General features: G+C 33.1%; 1 protein-coding gene across 1 annotated transcript in view; it reads left to right on the forward strand.

Moving 5' to 3' along the window:
* Positions 1-17,275, forward strand: part of LOC149798884 (putative ATP-dependent DNA helicase HFM1) — a 182,908-nt gene that overhangs the window by 57,243 nt on the left and 108,390 nt on the right. The window contains exons 16-20 of the mRNA XM_089958102.1: positions 1,571-1,617; positions 2,048-2,181; positions 6,136-6,183; positions 10,910-10,993; positions 13,611-13,702. Of these exons, the coding sequence (XP_089814228.1) occupies positions 1,571-1,617; positions 2,048-2,181; positions 6,136-6,183; positions 10,910-10,993; positions 13,611-13,702 (405 nt within the window). The remainder of the gene's footprint in view (positions 1-1,570; positions 1,618-2,047; positions 2,182-6,135; positions 6,184-10,909; positions 10,994-13,610; positions 13,703-17,275) is intronic.

The raw sequence follows: 17,275 nt of genomic DNA on the forward strand, positions 1-17,275 counted from the left end.
TTTATTGCTTTACATTTAGAAGACCTAGAATTGTTATATGAGGTTTTACATTAAGATGACATGAATCCAGTTTGATTTTGAATATTTTTCAGAAAGTATTTATTGAGTTTTGGACCCTGTTTGACTTTTACCTGTTCCCCTCAGTGGTATTATGTTGGCCACTGCATCTGTGCTGTATGGACACATTTCTGATTTTGTTACATTACTCCCTGTACATTACTGTGTCTTGGAATTGAATGCTTTGAAAATGAGTGCTTTATACTTTAAAATGTATTAGCTTTTAGATATTAACTATAAGATAGATATTAAAGACTCATAAGATTGAAAAGATTCTACTTTGTACTAGAAGAAATGAAAAGGAAAAGTATGTGAATATCTTCTAAATTTCAGTGCATTATGCATTGTTTTCACTCATACATGCCATTAGCTGCATTATCTCTGTAGGTCAGTTCATCCCTAAATGTATTATGTATATTTACAGATTTCTGAATGAACCTTTTCTATTTTTGCATGTTATTTGCTTTCCTTTTTTTGTATGATCAGTATTCCCACTGTTTTTGTAAACTGTTATCCAGGACAGTTAAATGCAACCACCTGGAGCCACTTTAGTTTGTTTCCCTTTGATACATGAATCCTCGGTAGGTCTGACTACAAAAAAAGCACATTAGTGCTAAAAACTGCATGCAATTAATTCAGTTTGTTTAAATATTTTTGGATTTTCAAAACATTCTTTTGTATCTCAAAGTATAATGTATAAGATATTGTATCCATTTCCATTTGATGTGAAAGGTTTTCCTAATGTTAATCCCACTCAGTGCAATCCTGGTGATTGAATCATTCATTACATATTCATATGTGTCATGTGCTTCTATATTTGGACTAGTGAATCAGTCAGAGTTTTCAAGAGTGGTTTTTTTCAATCTGATGGGCTAGTTTTGGATACATCCATAAGCAACCTTTTTGCAAAATGGGTCTTTCCAGCAATATTCACCCTAAACAAAAATAGTCATTCATCATTCTAGCATGCACTAGGATGATGTTAGTTATGATCATCTAAAGTTATATCAGGTTCCAGTATAATGGTGCAAAATTAACATTGGGAAAGCCTATAACTTTGAACGGAAATTGATACAATAATTTTTATATTGAGATAAGAAATGGTGGTTTGAAAATTGAAAATATTTTGAAGAACTGTATGATATTTTCATCAAAGTTTCAGAAATAGTGTACTTTCATTTAGTCCAATCTAGAGTCAGATCTAGATTTGGGTACAAGTTTTAAAGGATACCAGAAAAATCTGCTGGGTTAAAATTTGTCATGCTTATGCCCCATTATACCAATTATACATTCCAGTGGCACCCTAGATACATGCAAAGACAGTTAAGATTCTTTGCATTTTAAATGTAAAGTTAGTATATATCTTGTCTCAGCACTGCATTTCATTGTAAGGTGCAACTCTGGAAAAGAATATTTTATTTGTAACCATATTAAGTTTGATTGTGAATGAAAATTGAACATGCTTAAATAAATCGAACATGTTTCTAATTAACAGCGATTTCTGTTTTTGCAGGGTAAATATGAGGCTCTTTTAAATGGAACACAGGTTATAGAAAGCAGGTAAACTAATAATTTTATTTATATTGGAATTTTATATCTTAGCTTTGTAAGAGATTTCTTTTTTATTCATTTTGGACCTAAATATAATGACAAGTAATTGAATCTTTACACAAAATTCAACTTTATTTCTTTGTTTTTCCCTCCCCCCATCACTCTTCCAATTTTGTTTCTATCTGTCATTATATTTGTCTTTCTTTCATTCTTTCTCACTATCTATCTTTGATGTCTGTCTGTTTAATTTTGGTGATGTAAGTGAAAGCCAAAATCAAAGTCCATCTGAATTCACCAAAAGATTTAATTTGCCAGTTCACTAAGTACCAGTATAATCTTCATGAATAATTTCATAGTGGAAACTCTCAAAACTTTAGTATTATTGTCACTATTCAGTAATTTTCTGTTCGGTCAAAGCAATTAAATGCTAATCCTTCAGCTTACACAAGAACCTGATAGAGCATCTACAGGCAGAAATAGTTCTTCATACCATCAATGACATTTCTGTAGCTGTGGAGTGGCTGCGCTACACATTTCTTTACATACGGGTGATGAAGAATCCACAATTCTATGGTAAGTGACAATTTCTCAACAATGATGGTCAACTTGTAGAAACTTTTGAATGGTAATTAAATGAAAAGAGAATTCCTGAGTATATTAACATAACAAATACAAGAGAAGATATTTACATCTAGTCATATACTGAGAGGTAGTTTAATTGCAATTTCATTTCGTTAAGATAGAGTATGCCACCCATGCCTCACTGTTTGAGATATACTTTCATGCATCTGTATGAATCCAACCCCATTTCTAACCCATATGTGAACAGAAAGTTGTTGTTGTTATAGGGTTTAACACCGTTTCTCAGCACAAGATAGGCTATACATGGCGGCCAGTATAAATGATGGAGTGATGGAGGAAGAACCCAGGAAATCCCTGGAAAGAACCACCAATCCATGAGAAGCTACCAGCAAGCTTTCTTGCATACCCACATTGGCATTCCATCCCCATTTTTCAAAGCCCTAGTGGTATGAAAGCTACCACTTAATCAATGAATCATTCAAAAAATAGTTACAGAATATTGTTTCATAAAGTCATGTTCATTAGTTCTATTAAAATCAGTTACTCATAAAATTAATTTCTAAAACCTATCAGCCATCTGCATTTTCAAAAATATGAATGAAAGCACAGCAGTAAAATATGTCTGACTTGTCTGGTACATTGCCATGTACTGTACTTGTTGATTGCTGGTGACATTTTAGGATAATTTCCAGTTCAGAAAGGCATTAACAACCAGCTTATTAATTATAGATATCAAATCATCCAATGTGTAATGGCTTGAGAACACTGTACTGTCATGACTAACATGAAATGAATTGATCTCATATTGTGTAGTCCAGTACCAAAATCTTGTTTCAAGCAAATCACAGACATGTATGCATTTCAGTACTGTACCTGTTGATTTCTGTTGACAGTTTTGGATCATTTCCAATTTAGAAAGGCATTAAACAACCATGTATCGATTATAGATATCACATCATCCAAACATCATTAAAAAAAGATTTGAAAATATCCTTTCTTCATATCTGGAATGGTCAACTAGGAAACCAAAATTGCAAGGTGTAATGACTTTGAGATCACTGTACTGTCATGACTAATGTGTCATCCTTTGGTCAGAATCATTGTAGTGCAAGAAATGAATTGATCCCATATTGTGTAGTTACCAAAATCTTGTTTCAAGCAAATCACAGAAATAATTGCATTTCATTGTTTGTTGATTCAAAATAATATAAGATGTACATGAACTGAGAATATTTTTTTAGTTCTGTAAATAACATTGATATAAGCCTTATCACACTGATTTAATAACATTCCTGTGCTTTAAATTAAAAGGTTAAATATTTATAAATTAGTTGCAAAGTTCATTCCTTATATAAAGGCAACTCCTCTTATAAGGACACTTTTCTGCAGCAGATGGGGTAGTCTTGTAAGAGGTAGCTGCATTACTTTACTAATAATACCAGAATGCATGGTTTTTAGTTTATCTTGTGTTATTTTTATTTCATTTCCAAACAAGGCAGTATTTAATTCTTGACCAAGATATCATTCCAGATTTTTCTGCGTTATTTGTTTTTATCAGATGAGTAATTCAAACTGAGTTCAAATTAGGGTTAAAAAATTCCCTTTGTCTACTCATATCTACAAGTGGTGGCTGAAGAAGGGCAAGTCACTTTTTCAAGATACATGTCTGACTTGACTAGTGGCATTTTAAGCAGATTCAGTATTATATTCAGTGTAGTTGGTAAATGAAAAATGTGAGAGGAACTTACAGTAGAATGAAGTGAATCCAAGCTAGTTCTTATAAAGGTCTATGAAAGTCCCAAGTGAATAATAATAATAATAATTAGGACTTTGTATAGCATCTAATCTTTAGAAGCTCTAAGTGCTTTACAACATAAAAAACGTATATAATGATATGATTACAAAAACAAACACCATGAAATTAGAAAACTTAAAAACATGCTGAAAATATTTAAGGTAGGAAACATTATTAGGTCTTTAAGTTGGTTCTTGCAGTCAAATTAGGTGAGTTTTAAGAGCACTTTTGAATGAGATCACTGTGTCTTTGTGTCTAAGTTAAGTGGGCAATTCATTCCATGTTGCCGGGCCCTGGTATGCAAAAGAACGTTGTCCATATGACTTTGTTTACATAGTGGGAATAATGAGTATACAATTATCAGAAGAGGAGCATAAGTATCTTGCTGGTGTGTACACATGGGTGAGGTTGGATAGGTATGTTGGACTGAGTCCGTCAGTGAAACTTAGCACAGAGAACAGATTTTGTGTTCGATTTCTTTATCAACTGGATAGTCAGTGTAGGGAACAAGAGCAATGGGGAGGTGTGCTCTGATTGTGGTATTCTAAGTATGATCCGAGCAGCTATGTTTTGAACTTGTTGAAGTTTCTGTAGTAGATATTGAAATCAATGTAAAGTCCCTAATAATTTTCAATACCAGAAATATACTGGTTCTTCAAGAACTGTGACATTGTCAAGATGGCGTTCAGAATTATTTTGAATAATTTATAACAGTTACAGAATAATATTATTGTCCAAATAATGAGCACTTTCTATCACCACTGAACATTCCAAACAAATGTTTTTCCTCTCAAAAACTGTCTAAGTACAACGTAAAACACATCTGCAGACTTCCATCAGGAACGCAAAAGTGTGAATGACTCCAGTGATTGGAATTAAACTGGTTGCTTAATTTTCTCCACATATACACCGTATATTGTGACTTTGTTTTGCAATAGTCCCCATATGACAGCATACACTATTGATTTTGATGAACTAAGCATATTTACATGACTGTGCACAGCAAATGGAAAACAGCAGAATTATTCTTGAAACTTCCATATCCCATAAGTCATTGAGAAACTACATCATAGGCGCCAGTTTAAGTCTTATTTTTACAATTATTATTACTAATCATCAGCACATAAGTAAACATCTGTTTATAGATCCTACTCGGTTTGCTTTCTTAACAGAGCCAGGTCATGTACAATTTATAACAAAAGATATTCTATAAAGTTTATGACCATGAATAAAAATTATGAAAATGAAATAAAAATCATGTGCCAGGAATTACAAAAAATATAGAGATACAGAACATTGGAATAGATTCAGATTTAAAGTTCCAAATCTTTGGCCAGCAGGGCAAGTAGTAAATTAAAATTTTGTCAAGCCCATTGAATCATAATACACTTGTTTTTTGATTTGATGTACATTCACTAGCAGATTTTTTTGCTTTTTACTGGATACAATTAGCAATAAAACCCATTAATCACTTGCTGATATGTCATGAATAAAGACTAAGCACCTCATAAAATCAGGATATTATTTTGAGGGAGACAATATGTTAGTAATTTTGGTGACCCCCACCCCCAGATCAATCACAGTATATATATGGTTGGTAGTTTAAGATACTGTACTTTTGTGTGACACAGAGTGACTTCGCAGATATGCCAGTAACTTTTTGAGAGAGACAAACGATGATAGAGTCAATTGGTTAATTGCTAAAGTGAGCACAATTTATAATTTGTTTTAGTTAGCACTGTAAAATAGACATTATGTTTTGAGTTTTCTTTAACATTCACCCTATAATCCCCGACAAGCCAAGTATCATGCATTAATCTTTTAGTAATTGCTCTAAAAATTTAGCTGTTCAATCAAACTGCTACTGATGGTTGTCTGAAGTAAATGATTTTAAAGAAGAAACTGCCCATCCCTCCCCTCCCCCATGAAATTGTGACATTATTTTCGTTTAGGAGGTGTGATCTTGGTTACCCATCATTTATCACAGAACTCACAACAAACATGATAAATATTGTAAATGTTACATTACTTTCTGTAATAACAACTTCTCATGAAAACAGAGAAGAGTGATTTAAATTGGAAAATTGGAATATCATAACATATGTTACAGTAGTAATACATAAAATGGTAATGAATTGAATGTATTGTAGGTATGCCAAATGGACTGTCAAAAGAGCAGATAGAAAAGAGATTGCACGGTAAGTGCTCTGGATCTTTACACTTCTTATCTTTCCTCACTCGTCCCTTTTCCCTCTGCCTTGCATAACTGACAAGGTACCTATTTCCCAAGTATATTTCAGGTGAAAGTTGCAAGCTATATGGGAAATTGAAGGCCAGAGAGCTACCTGGTATCATTTATTCTGTTTTGATATGCAGATGAGATTGCCAGTGGTAGTTTAAGTGGTAAGATCAAAGGCATGGCATTTGTGAATTTGTCTTCAGGCTAAAAACTATTGTGCTTATTGTGCTTACCTGGGTGGCAGGGAGACTTTAGCAGTAGTATTGTTCTGTTGGAAAGCAGTTTACATTTGCTACCTTTAAGTTAAGATTTGATAGTTTGAAAATAGAAGTACAATAACATCAACTTTTCCCCTCCATTCTGAAACGCTTAATTTTATATATATACTGGTTCTTTTTGTAACTTCCACAATAGATAGTGACATAAGATGATATTAGTGAAAGATCTTATTTTCAACTTTAAAGTATAAAAATGAGCAAATGAAATATTGAGTTAACATGATATTGAGTTGACATCAGGATAATTGCAGTTGCATCAGTTCATGAATGAAGGGAAGAATCCATTGGTTAGAACATAATCAAGTGATCAAGCCCAAATGCATTTATTTCTGTATAAACTGTACAGAGAAATACTTTATACTAACTTCTATAAATAGAGTCATGTGCAAAGTAACTAACATAAACACTGAACTGGAAGACATACAGATTGCACACCAGCAGCAGAGGAGGTGAACAGACCTTTTGCTGAAACATCATTTTTGAAAAATAAAACTTCAAAAATGAAGTCGAGACTTAAAGAGGTTGAACAAGAAAGGAAACAAAGAGAAGAAGAAGATTTGGAATTTGGAGAAATTAGATGAAGGAAGGAATTACGTTCTTCACCAAGTAAGAGAGAAGCAAAATGGAAATCAGTCTCATGAAAATGAGAGAAGGAAGCAGATATAAAAATAAGTGAGGAAGAAGGAGCAAGTGGAAGTGTTTTTTTCTACTCAAGGAAACAGCCTTATTACTTGTCCTGACAGTTTTCTTGCCAATGTTGAACAACTAGAAGTTCTGATCGAAGGAAAATGCTCAGGAAATAATTCTCCAGAAATTATTAATGAAATATCTGATATTGAAGATTATTTACAAGTGTGTTATGGGTCGAAATGTTTATTGTTCTGAGTCAATAATGAATTTATCGATGATTATTACAGTGACTGAAAACAGTTAATCAGCGTGTAATTTAAAAATGATTATACACAATGCTTATCTTGGGCCTGTAATAGTTAGGGTAGTAAATTCGTGATTACCAACATACAAAGCAATTTACGAAGATGGATCTGGTGATGTTGTTCAGGGTCTATTTAGAAGGATAGCTCCAAAAGCAATACCGATTGCATCACAGTTAGGAATGAAAACTAATGACGCTATGTGTGCTAAAGGTATTGGTACTGTTGGTAATGTTGCTAGTAAAGCATTTTCAGCAATCTAAGTAAGATTAGCTTAATTAGTATGAAGAAAACCACAGCCAGTAAAATTACCCAGTACTGAAATTATGCCTCCAAATATCAGTAAAATAATAAATCAAGCTGCAAATCAAAAACAGAGTTGGCTAATATACCCCAGTCAGAAAAAGAAAAAAAATATAACAGCAAGTTTAATAGCAGGAAGTGGTCTTCATGTTAGATGATAACAGTTATAATAAAATGTTCAAATGTATATCCGATCCAGCATTTGATATGGACGCACCAATTCTTAAAGATGAATATATACACATGATTATCAGTATTATTCTTTGGACACACGACAACCAGATCAAATTACAAGTTCAAGATACAAGCAGATATTTTTTACCTGTTGAAGCGTTTATTGAAGTAGAAGATAGAATTTTGCAAGATGATGGTACAAGAGTTGCAATTGGTGATATACCATACTTGGTTTTGTTAACGAAGGTATTATGGTATTGTTCAACAGCGCTACATACATGATTGATGGAAGAAATATTGAAAAAATTCAAAAAGATGATGTTGCTACTACAATACTTGGTCTTGCAAGATATTCAGATGATTATACAAGATCATCTTGGCCTATCAGTGATGTTTGATACAGATACATCTTATCATCCTGAACATGTCAGGGTAGTTGTGGGTGATGTAGGAAATGTTGCAAATAATGCTGCTACACCAGCAATTGTATCAATCAATGAAAATTACAACTTAGGTTTTGCTACATGCAGAACAATGTTAAATGATGAAGAGGCTTTTTCATGTGCAATTCCACAATCTCATATCTTTGGATTTTGTAGAAATGTTAGAAAAGTTATTTTTGGAGCTAAACATTCATTTGTACTTGTAAGAAAAACTACTGACAATGATGCAGTCTGGTGTCCTGCTGCTACTCACAATTGTATAATAAGACTAACAAAACTTTCACTGTGGATGCCAGCAATGACAGCAAAATTAATTACTTTTATGCGTTTAGGTGGAAAATCATTGCTATCATGGTTAACAGTGACCACAAATAGCACTCAAAGTAATGTTGCTGGGTTATTTACATGGCATATAGCATGACAACAAGGAGTTTCAGCACAGAGGCATATATTTATTGCTTTACAAAATGCTGATCGACTTGATTAACAAGAACGTAGCCAATGATATTTGACACACTTGCTGTTAGTGAAGTTTCTTTACGGGTAAATGGACATCAAGAACCTTCTGAAGATATATTGTTAAATTTTGACTGAAATCATGTAGCACGTGTATATCATCATTTAATGACATTTATTGGACGTGATCAAAATACAGATACTGGTTTACAAATATCACAGCGGGATTTTACAACACTGTATCCGATCTATTATTTTTCATTGGAGCACATAGATTTATTCAAACAATCTGTTGTTGATATTCACTTTCGAGTTCATATAAACCCCCTTGGTGCTAATTTTAGAGCAATAGCGGTTATACTCAGTGATAAAGCAATGTTATTTGAAGGCACTGGCAGGCGAATGTGAGTTATTGACGCACTAATAGAAAACATGTAACATTTTTAGTTGAATATAACCTATTACTTATAAAAATGTCATATCATCATGTTAGTGTTAGTCTTACTCCTAGTCAGGTTAAAAAGCTTCGATCAAGTTCAGCAAAGAACTGTGGAATAAAAATATCACTAAAAAAGTTCCGATCACAGGTGGTCAAAATAAACTATCATTGTCAGAACGTTAACTCTGACATTTCAATAGTGCCAAACAATCAAAAACAGGCATTAAACTCAATCTTTCTGTTGGTGCAGTTAAAGACTCAAAATAGGTGGTATATTTCTACTTCTTGCATCTATACCAGCGTTAATAGCCACTGCAGCTCCAGCTGTAGCAAAAGCAGCTGCACTTGGTGCTGTTGGAACTGCTGCATTAAAGAAAGCAACAGAACAAGGATTTAAAAAAGGGGAAGGGTTTCTTAGATTATCAGGAACTCCTTGTCGATACAGAAAAGTTCAAATTTGATTTACTTGATGCTGCTAAAAAATTCAATATAAATTTTTTTAGAGGTGTTTTTATGTGTGATCAGTTACCAAAACAACCAAACAATTTTGAAACAGGCATTATTAATCTTAATAAAGGTTCTTATCCTGGAACTTATTGTGTGGCATACACAATTGATCCACATGGAATTATTTATTTTGATTCATATGGACTGGCTCCACCAAAAGAATTTTTAAATTACGTAAACAAAATAAAAGCTCCAGTCTGGTGTTCAACATTACCAACACAAACCATAACCGATCTGCCAATATGCGGGCATGAAGCAATTGCTGTACTCGTTTTAAACAGATCTTAAAGTATAATGGTTGATATTTTACAGAAGATCTTCTTCTATCAAAGACAAGAAAAAAAGATGATATTAATTTGTCAAATTATGTGATTAAAGATGAACTTGCCGATATTATGAACCTCTCTGGAGTTGACCGAGATGAAGTAATTTTTCAGGATAAATTTGGTGTTTTAAAGATAAGTTATATCAAATGGAATGACATAATTTGTAGAGTTCTCGGAGTTACTGTGGATAACATTCCAGTATTTGTTGACGGTTGTAGAATCAGAGACTCAAATATATCAATTGTGCTGTATTTTGGGCAGTCAAAATACAGTTGTTTTGTTCAGCATTGTATGAAAGCAAATGTCAGACATGCATAATTAGGGTTAAAAATTGTATTACTTGCACCATAATAGACAGTTAACCCGTTCAGTGGCCCATCCAGCTTTATGAGTCATCATGAAGCATACAAAATATTATTTGGTGGAAAATTTCATAGCATTGAAGAGATTTATTACGGGTACTTGTTGCAGTCAGCAACAACTTTATCAATTTTTTCAAGATTTATAGACAGCACATACAAACAAATATGGCATGCCTAATATTGTAATCTATCTTTTTTTTAAAGAGTTTATAAAACTTAATGTTGCTGATAAAATATTATGCTTCTATTTGAAATAAATAAAATGATTTTCAAAGTAAATTTTTCAGTGTTACATACATTTTACATTGTAGCACTACCTGCAGAAGTGCTTGTATTAGATATTTTTTAAATAGATTTTTATATGCTTGTCATAAGTCAGGCATATTTCAAAGGTCAAGGTCATTAGTAAGAAAATGTCACAAGAAGAGTGTATTGTGTACCAGTTCTCCTGTTTTGCTCTTGCAGACCTCTGTATGAAGAATTTGAATCAACTAACAGCTTTGAACATGACTGTAATGGATGAGGAAACATTTGATATTAAACCAACAGGTAAAGTGTGTTGCATATTTATAGTCATTGAGCATTTTAATTATGCCGGAAATTTTATAACAGAAATATTACCCAAACTTATATTGTGGTATATTTTTAGAGAAAGGATCATTGCTTAATATTATCATCTTGGTTGCTAATGTTATCACTTGTGATTTTTTAAATTAGTCTAACATTTTTTATTTATGCATCTAATTTCAGGAATTGTTTATAAATTTTGAACATTGATCTGGTGGTAAATACAGACTATAATGTAATCATTCAAATTTTATATTTCTTCATTTAAATGATTTCAGAATGCAGTATACTGTCTTCATGGGTCATGTAATAGGTTAATTTGGGCAAAATAGTTGGCCTTGTCTGTGAAATCTTTAGCTCACCCAGCCATAAAGCCACGAGACCTTATGGTATGGTCAAGCATCTGTCATGCACCTATCCATCATCAATTGTTGCAAATATGGAGCCCATATTTCTGACCCTATTTGAGTAAAAATTAGAGAATTGATTTAAGTCATCAAAATTATTGATTAGTTTGATTATGAGTAAAATCCATCATATTAATGAGGTGATCTTGCATCTGATTGGTGAATCTTGTTACCACATTGGAGACCTGGCGGCTGCATTTTTAATCTGATTTTGATTAAACTTGTAATATATGACAGTATTATTAGGTTCTAGATGAGCAAGATTATGAGTGAGATCCACCCATATTAATAGTGTGATCTTATAACTGATTGGTTGAGCTTTTACCATTCTGAAGGTTGTATTATAGATCTGACAAAGCTGATAATTGGCAAGATCCACATATACCAGTTAGGTGATCTGGCATTAGATTAGCTAAGTTTATTACCTTTGTGGAAACTACATTCCTAATCGATTTTCAATCAAACTTGAAATTATAATGAACTTGTATCATTAAGGTCTTGTATGTGTTTGATAATGAGCAAGATTAGTGCATATTAATGAGATGATTGCATCTAATTGGCTGTACATGTTACCACTCCGGAAGCCAGAATTCTGATTTAATTTTGGTTACAATTGGTATAATGATTTTATCTTTATGATATTCCATGTATTTGTGGATTTTCCAATAGAAATAATTTTGATAATTCACTGGAGTGATTTGAGAAAAATATTTTTTCAATGTGCTCAATAGGCATTGATAATATTATGACCAATTCACTAGAGTAATTTATGAAACAATATATTCATCATAAATATGTCCACCTGCCATGCCACCAGGTTTAAAACAACATGCTTATTTGTTTATTTTTAAATTTTGCTTTTTTTGTCTTGAATTAGGGAAGATAATTATGTTACTGTTGATATTTTCCATGTGAATATATACAAAACACAGCAGATTATAAATGGTAACAGGTGGCATTATTGCATGGGGTACCATATGAAATCTGCTACCTCAGTCTGATATACATATTGCTAACCAGCACTTTTGAGCATAGCAAAAAGAAAATATGCTTGTTCTGAGTGAATTAACTAGATATATTTCATCTTGTGGGCAAATAGCTCTAGTATTTTCATGAGTTTTTCATCCACTCAGTTAAATTTATCAGTGCTATGTTTTGCTCGATACATGCAAATATCCTCTGTAATATCTCATCAGTATTTCAGATAATGTCAGAAGTGAACATGATCAATGGATATTAATGAAATGATGTTGCATCTGATCGACCGAGCTTGTTGTCACTCAGTAATTGTTATCCTATTCTGATCAAACTTCAAATATAGACTGCATTAATAATAATAATAACAACAATAATATTAATAATAATAATAATAATAATAATAATAATGATAATAAAAGCTTTATTTAGAGAAGGTAACTCAATTAGTTACAGAACTAATCTACCTTGAGGCCTTCTGTTATGTACAATATATTCAGTATATACAACATGATTGATGAGATACCTGACATATGATTGGCTAACACATCTTTGATCCAAAGACTATGTATCTCATCCAGTTTCAATAAAATTTGGTAAATGGGTTATATCATCAAGATCAGGGATCATCAGTTATGAGCAGAAGACTGGGTGTATTTAAATGATACCATTATCATTGTTACAAATTTTGATTAGGATATAGAAATAAGAGTAAAACCAGATATTATATGCATATGAAGTATAGAAGTTGGTTAACCTAGATTGTGTTCTTACTCTGCTGTATCAGCCTGGTAAGTGAACTGGTCAGTTGACATATAAACCAGGTGAGTGACATCAGGCCTACATGGGTTTCTTGTTCTTAAGCTAGTCAGAGAAATAAAACTGTTATCACAAATTGGTGCACACACACACACACTTCCTAAATTAAACCCTGTACTCTGCCCAAAATAGTACATGTTTAATGTTTTTTGCTTATAATTTGTATTCTGTGTATTTCAGTGCTAGTCTGTTTAACTCTACATTAATTTTCCAATAAATTACCAGTTCACAATGTTTTTATTACCATTAAAAAATTTGACTTCAGACTCATTTCTCTTTGTTTTCCATCTATAACCTGGTTCAAGCAGGAGGAAGTTGAAGTCACATGGTCAGAAACTGGGAGTCCAGAATGACCCCAGCATACTATTTTTCTTTTAACAAAACTTACCTTATTTCAGATGCAGGTAGACTTATGGCGAGGTACTGTATCTCATTTGAGACCATGAAGTTGTTTAGCAGCATATCTGGGACTGAAGCAATCCATGATTTGGTTTGTATTATTGCTCATGTTTGTGTCTGTGTCTCTCAGACTTAAATAGATCTATATTTTTTCATGAAAATATTCTTATCTAGCAAATAATATGCAAGAACCTATAAATTGCATTCTGCATATATTTAGATAATTTTACAAATCACGTTTCCTGACAAGTAATTTTTTATATATATTTCAATTGATTTCCTAAGGGAATCAGTAGTAGCGATTCAGAATGTATGATTTGGCACTTTCATAGAATCTTGAAGAGAAAATGTGACCACTATGCTAAAAAGTTTTTACTGTGCTTACTAACTTAAGCCAGAGTGGTTGTTACTTTTTGGAGGGTGCAAAGGTTATATAGGGATCATTAAGTGTTAGTAGGGTAAACGTTTCCATCCAGTCTGCCATGATTTCAGGCAATTAAGGAAACTACTAGAATCCTCCTCCATTAAAACAAACATAATCAGATCTTCGTCTGCTGTCACTAATACTTGTTATTAGGTGCATTTACCTTGTTGTGGAAAGAACATAATGAGGTCTTTACACAATAGATTGTGGGTAATTTCATTAATGTGATAGAAATGTGCCTCCTGGGATGACTTTTCAAAATTTGTGTAGTGCCTCCACCCCCCTTGCAAAACTTATTGTCACCCCTGTGCTAACCTGTCCATCCTGGACATGTAATTGAGTCTAAAAATTTACTTATGATCACTATAGCGTAAAAGGTAGGTCACATTCTTCTCCTTTTGATAGCAATATTCCACAACAGTTCAGTAAATATAAAAATGTTTATGCCTTCATTATCTACTTCTCCTGCTCCATGCTACTTAAAGTGTAAAATATTTCTTTCTTTTCTAATTTTCTCAGCGGCTGCTCTATCTGCTCTTTCATTACCCTTGATACCAATGTCACTAGGCAGCCAATAGTACATAATACTTTTCCCAGATTGTATAAGAACATCATGTTTCTGTAATATCTGGGATATTAACAGGTTGTCAGATTTATTCTCTGCAAGGATTTCAAGGTGGAAAGGGAATGTGAAAAGATGATGAAATTTGCTTTTTGAGAAGTTTCACAGAGCTCATTTACAGTGATATTGTGCCAGTGTACAGCTTAGTGTAGGAGAAGAGTATGTACCTGTGCAAGACAAAACCATGCCTACATTGTGTTTGAGTGTGATTTGGATTTTTAAATAACTTTAAAAAATTTCCAGTCATATTGCTATGATGTCTGAAGTGTCAAAGTTTATAGTGATGTTTAGACTGGGGCATCATGCCACAGACATGTAGCATGATGTCCCACCCAGACACATTATCCTGACACCAGAACGACTAGTCCTAATACTAACCTCTTAATGCTGAGTGCCAAAAGAGGCAGCTGCTAGTTCAGGGATCGCACTAGGCTTTGCCAATGTCACAAATTGCGATTTTTTTCCCTTATTGGCAACAAATATATTGTCTGGTGATTTTTTTGGCAACAACATTTTTGGCTGTTAAAAGTTGTATATAGAGTCTTGGGTTTGGAGTGGAGAAATTCAAAGGCACTATGACAGGAAGCCACAAACTTTGATATAACATTGCACTGGAATCTATTGTTACATAAGCAAATCCTTTGTTCATATTGACAAACGACCCTATCATGGGATTGTTATATCATAATCTTATACTAATGTCTGGCCTTACAGCAGTATGCAGTAATATGACCAAAATATTGTGCTGCCTGACCAACTACAATCAACCAACTCATAAGGCGGGAACAAGAATGACTACAATCAACCATAGTTTTTGAAAATCTATAAGAAAAAAAATAGTTTTGCTGAAACTTCAAAGAAAACTGATTACTTTTGAAGTACTGATCTTTTTGTATATATGCTATAAGCAAATGGGAAAAAAATCTCAGTCAGTGTTCTAAATTATTTGATGTTGCTGCAGCAATAACAAAAGGGCATTTGTTTGGTCCTTCAATGAGGGCCCTTAGTGGTGCCTTCGATAACACACGTACCTTCATCAAAGCAAGCCAAAGGCCTTTGATCAAAGGAAGTCAGCAACAAACTTAAATAAAAACACTGTTTTATTTTTCCTAGTGATTGGAACATATTTATTATGCTTTGAAAGTTTCCTGTTTGCAACGAAAAAAATCATGCTTGTGATTGCTACCAATGGCAGTGTAAAACCCAAATTAAAGTTCCAGTATTTTGAAACAATAGTTATCTGGCCATCAGACTAAATGAAGATGGGACATCTTGCAAGAATATTCATTAAACTTTTTAATATGTTCACATGTTTTCATTTCCCTATGAATACCCTCATCCCCTTGATAGCCTCAGCATCATGGTAGTTATCTCTGGCTGACCAAAATCTAGGCTAAGTACATGTACATGTAGCATATAAACAACTATACAGCCATGTGCTACTAGGATAATGAATATCAGAGAGAATTATTTCATGAAATGTGTTTGTTGACAATGGGAGATAGACCAAATGAGGACTACTATATATATACCTGTTGTATTTTTTAATGGGATTTGACTGATAAATGAGTTTTCTAACATATGATCTAATACTTGAATTCATGGATTTTTCATATACTTGTACATCATTTAACACATTGTGGAGTGTACTACACAAATTTAAGTTGTCAATATACAATTGTATTTCAGAATAGTTGTCTTCAATTAATCAAAATTTCCATTGGTTTTTATTTCTTTATAAATCCTAGTCACTGATGACAGGTCACCTAAACAATTTCACTTGTATGCAAAATTTATATTATTTTCAGCCCCTCCCCCCTTATCTAAACCTCCACTTATGTCAACAATATTACCTTGGTCCCGAGGGTGTTCAGATAAATGGATAGTACTGTATTATGAAAATGGCAACAGTTTTTGACAATTAGCAACAAAATATTGAGGTTGGCGATTTTTTGGGTGACAACTTTTATAAAGCCAGCCCCAACCCTGTAGTTGCCTATATTCAAACATGATTTTTCTCCATTTTAAAGTGGAATTCTGTATTTCTCCTGACTTGAATAAGATTTTTCTTGATATAGTCTGTTTGTTATATCATCTCCGATCTGGTTCTTTAAAAATGGTCTGTCTGCTCCCATTCTGCTATGACCCTTATAAATTATTCATTCCATATATTAGTTAGCACACAACTCTCTTGTAAAGAGTATTCTGATTGGTCAAAGGTTGAAATTCATCCTGTGAATCTTTGTGTAATGGAAACAGATGGCAATGGAAAGAAAAAGCATGCTTGCAAAACATGGCATCCCGAGTTGTTGAGAAAGAAAACATTGACATAAAAGGTTTAGATAAAGGTTTAAAAATTGTATGAAAATGGGAATGGTTGGAGCGAAAAGTTGACGGAAATTTAGTTGGTCAATTTATAAGAAAATTGACTGCATGAGGACTGGCATTTTGTGACCTCTGCAATAAAGATCTGAATTACGGTAATTGCGATTGGAAGAGTTTGGAATAGCACTTACAAAAGAAGCTGCATACAGAAAAATTGAAGCTCAGAAGGCATCTGGAAAAAAATGCAGTTAATTACTATAGAAAAAAGATTTTTGCATGAGAGAACAGAGGTA

Source organism: Sinohyriopsis cumingii, chromosome 5 (assembly GCF_028554795.1).
Source record: "Sinohyriopsis cumingii isolate HCF-2022 chromosome 5, ASM2855479v2, whole genome shotgun sequence".
In the NCBI taxonomy this organism is placed as follows: Eukaryota; Metazoa; Mollusca; class Bivalvia; order Unionida; family Unionidae; genus Sinohyriopsis; species Sinohyriopsis cumingii.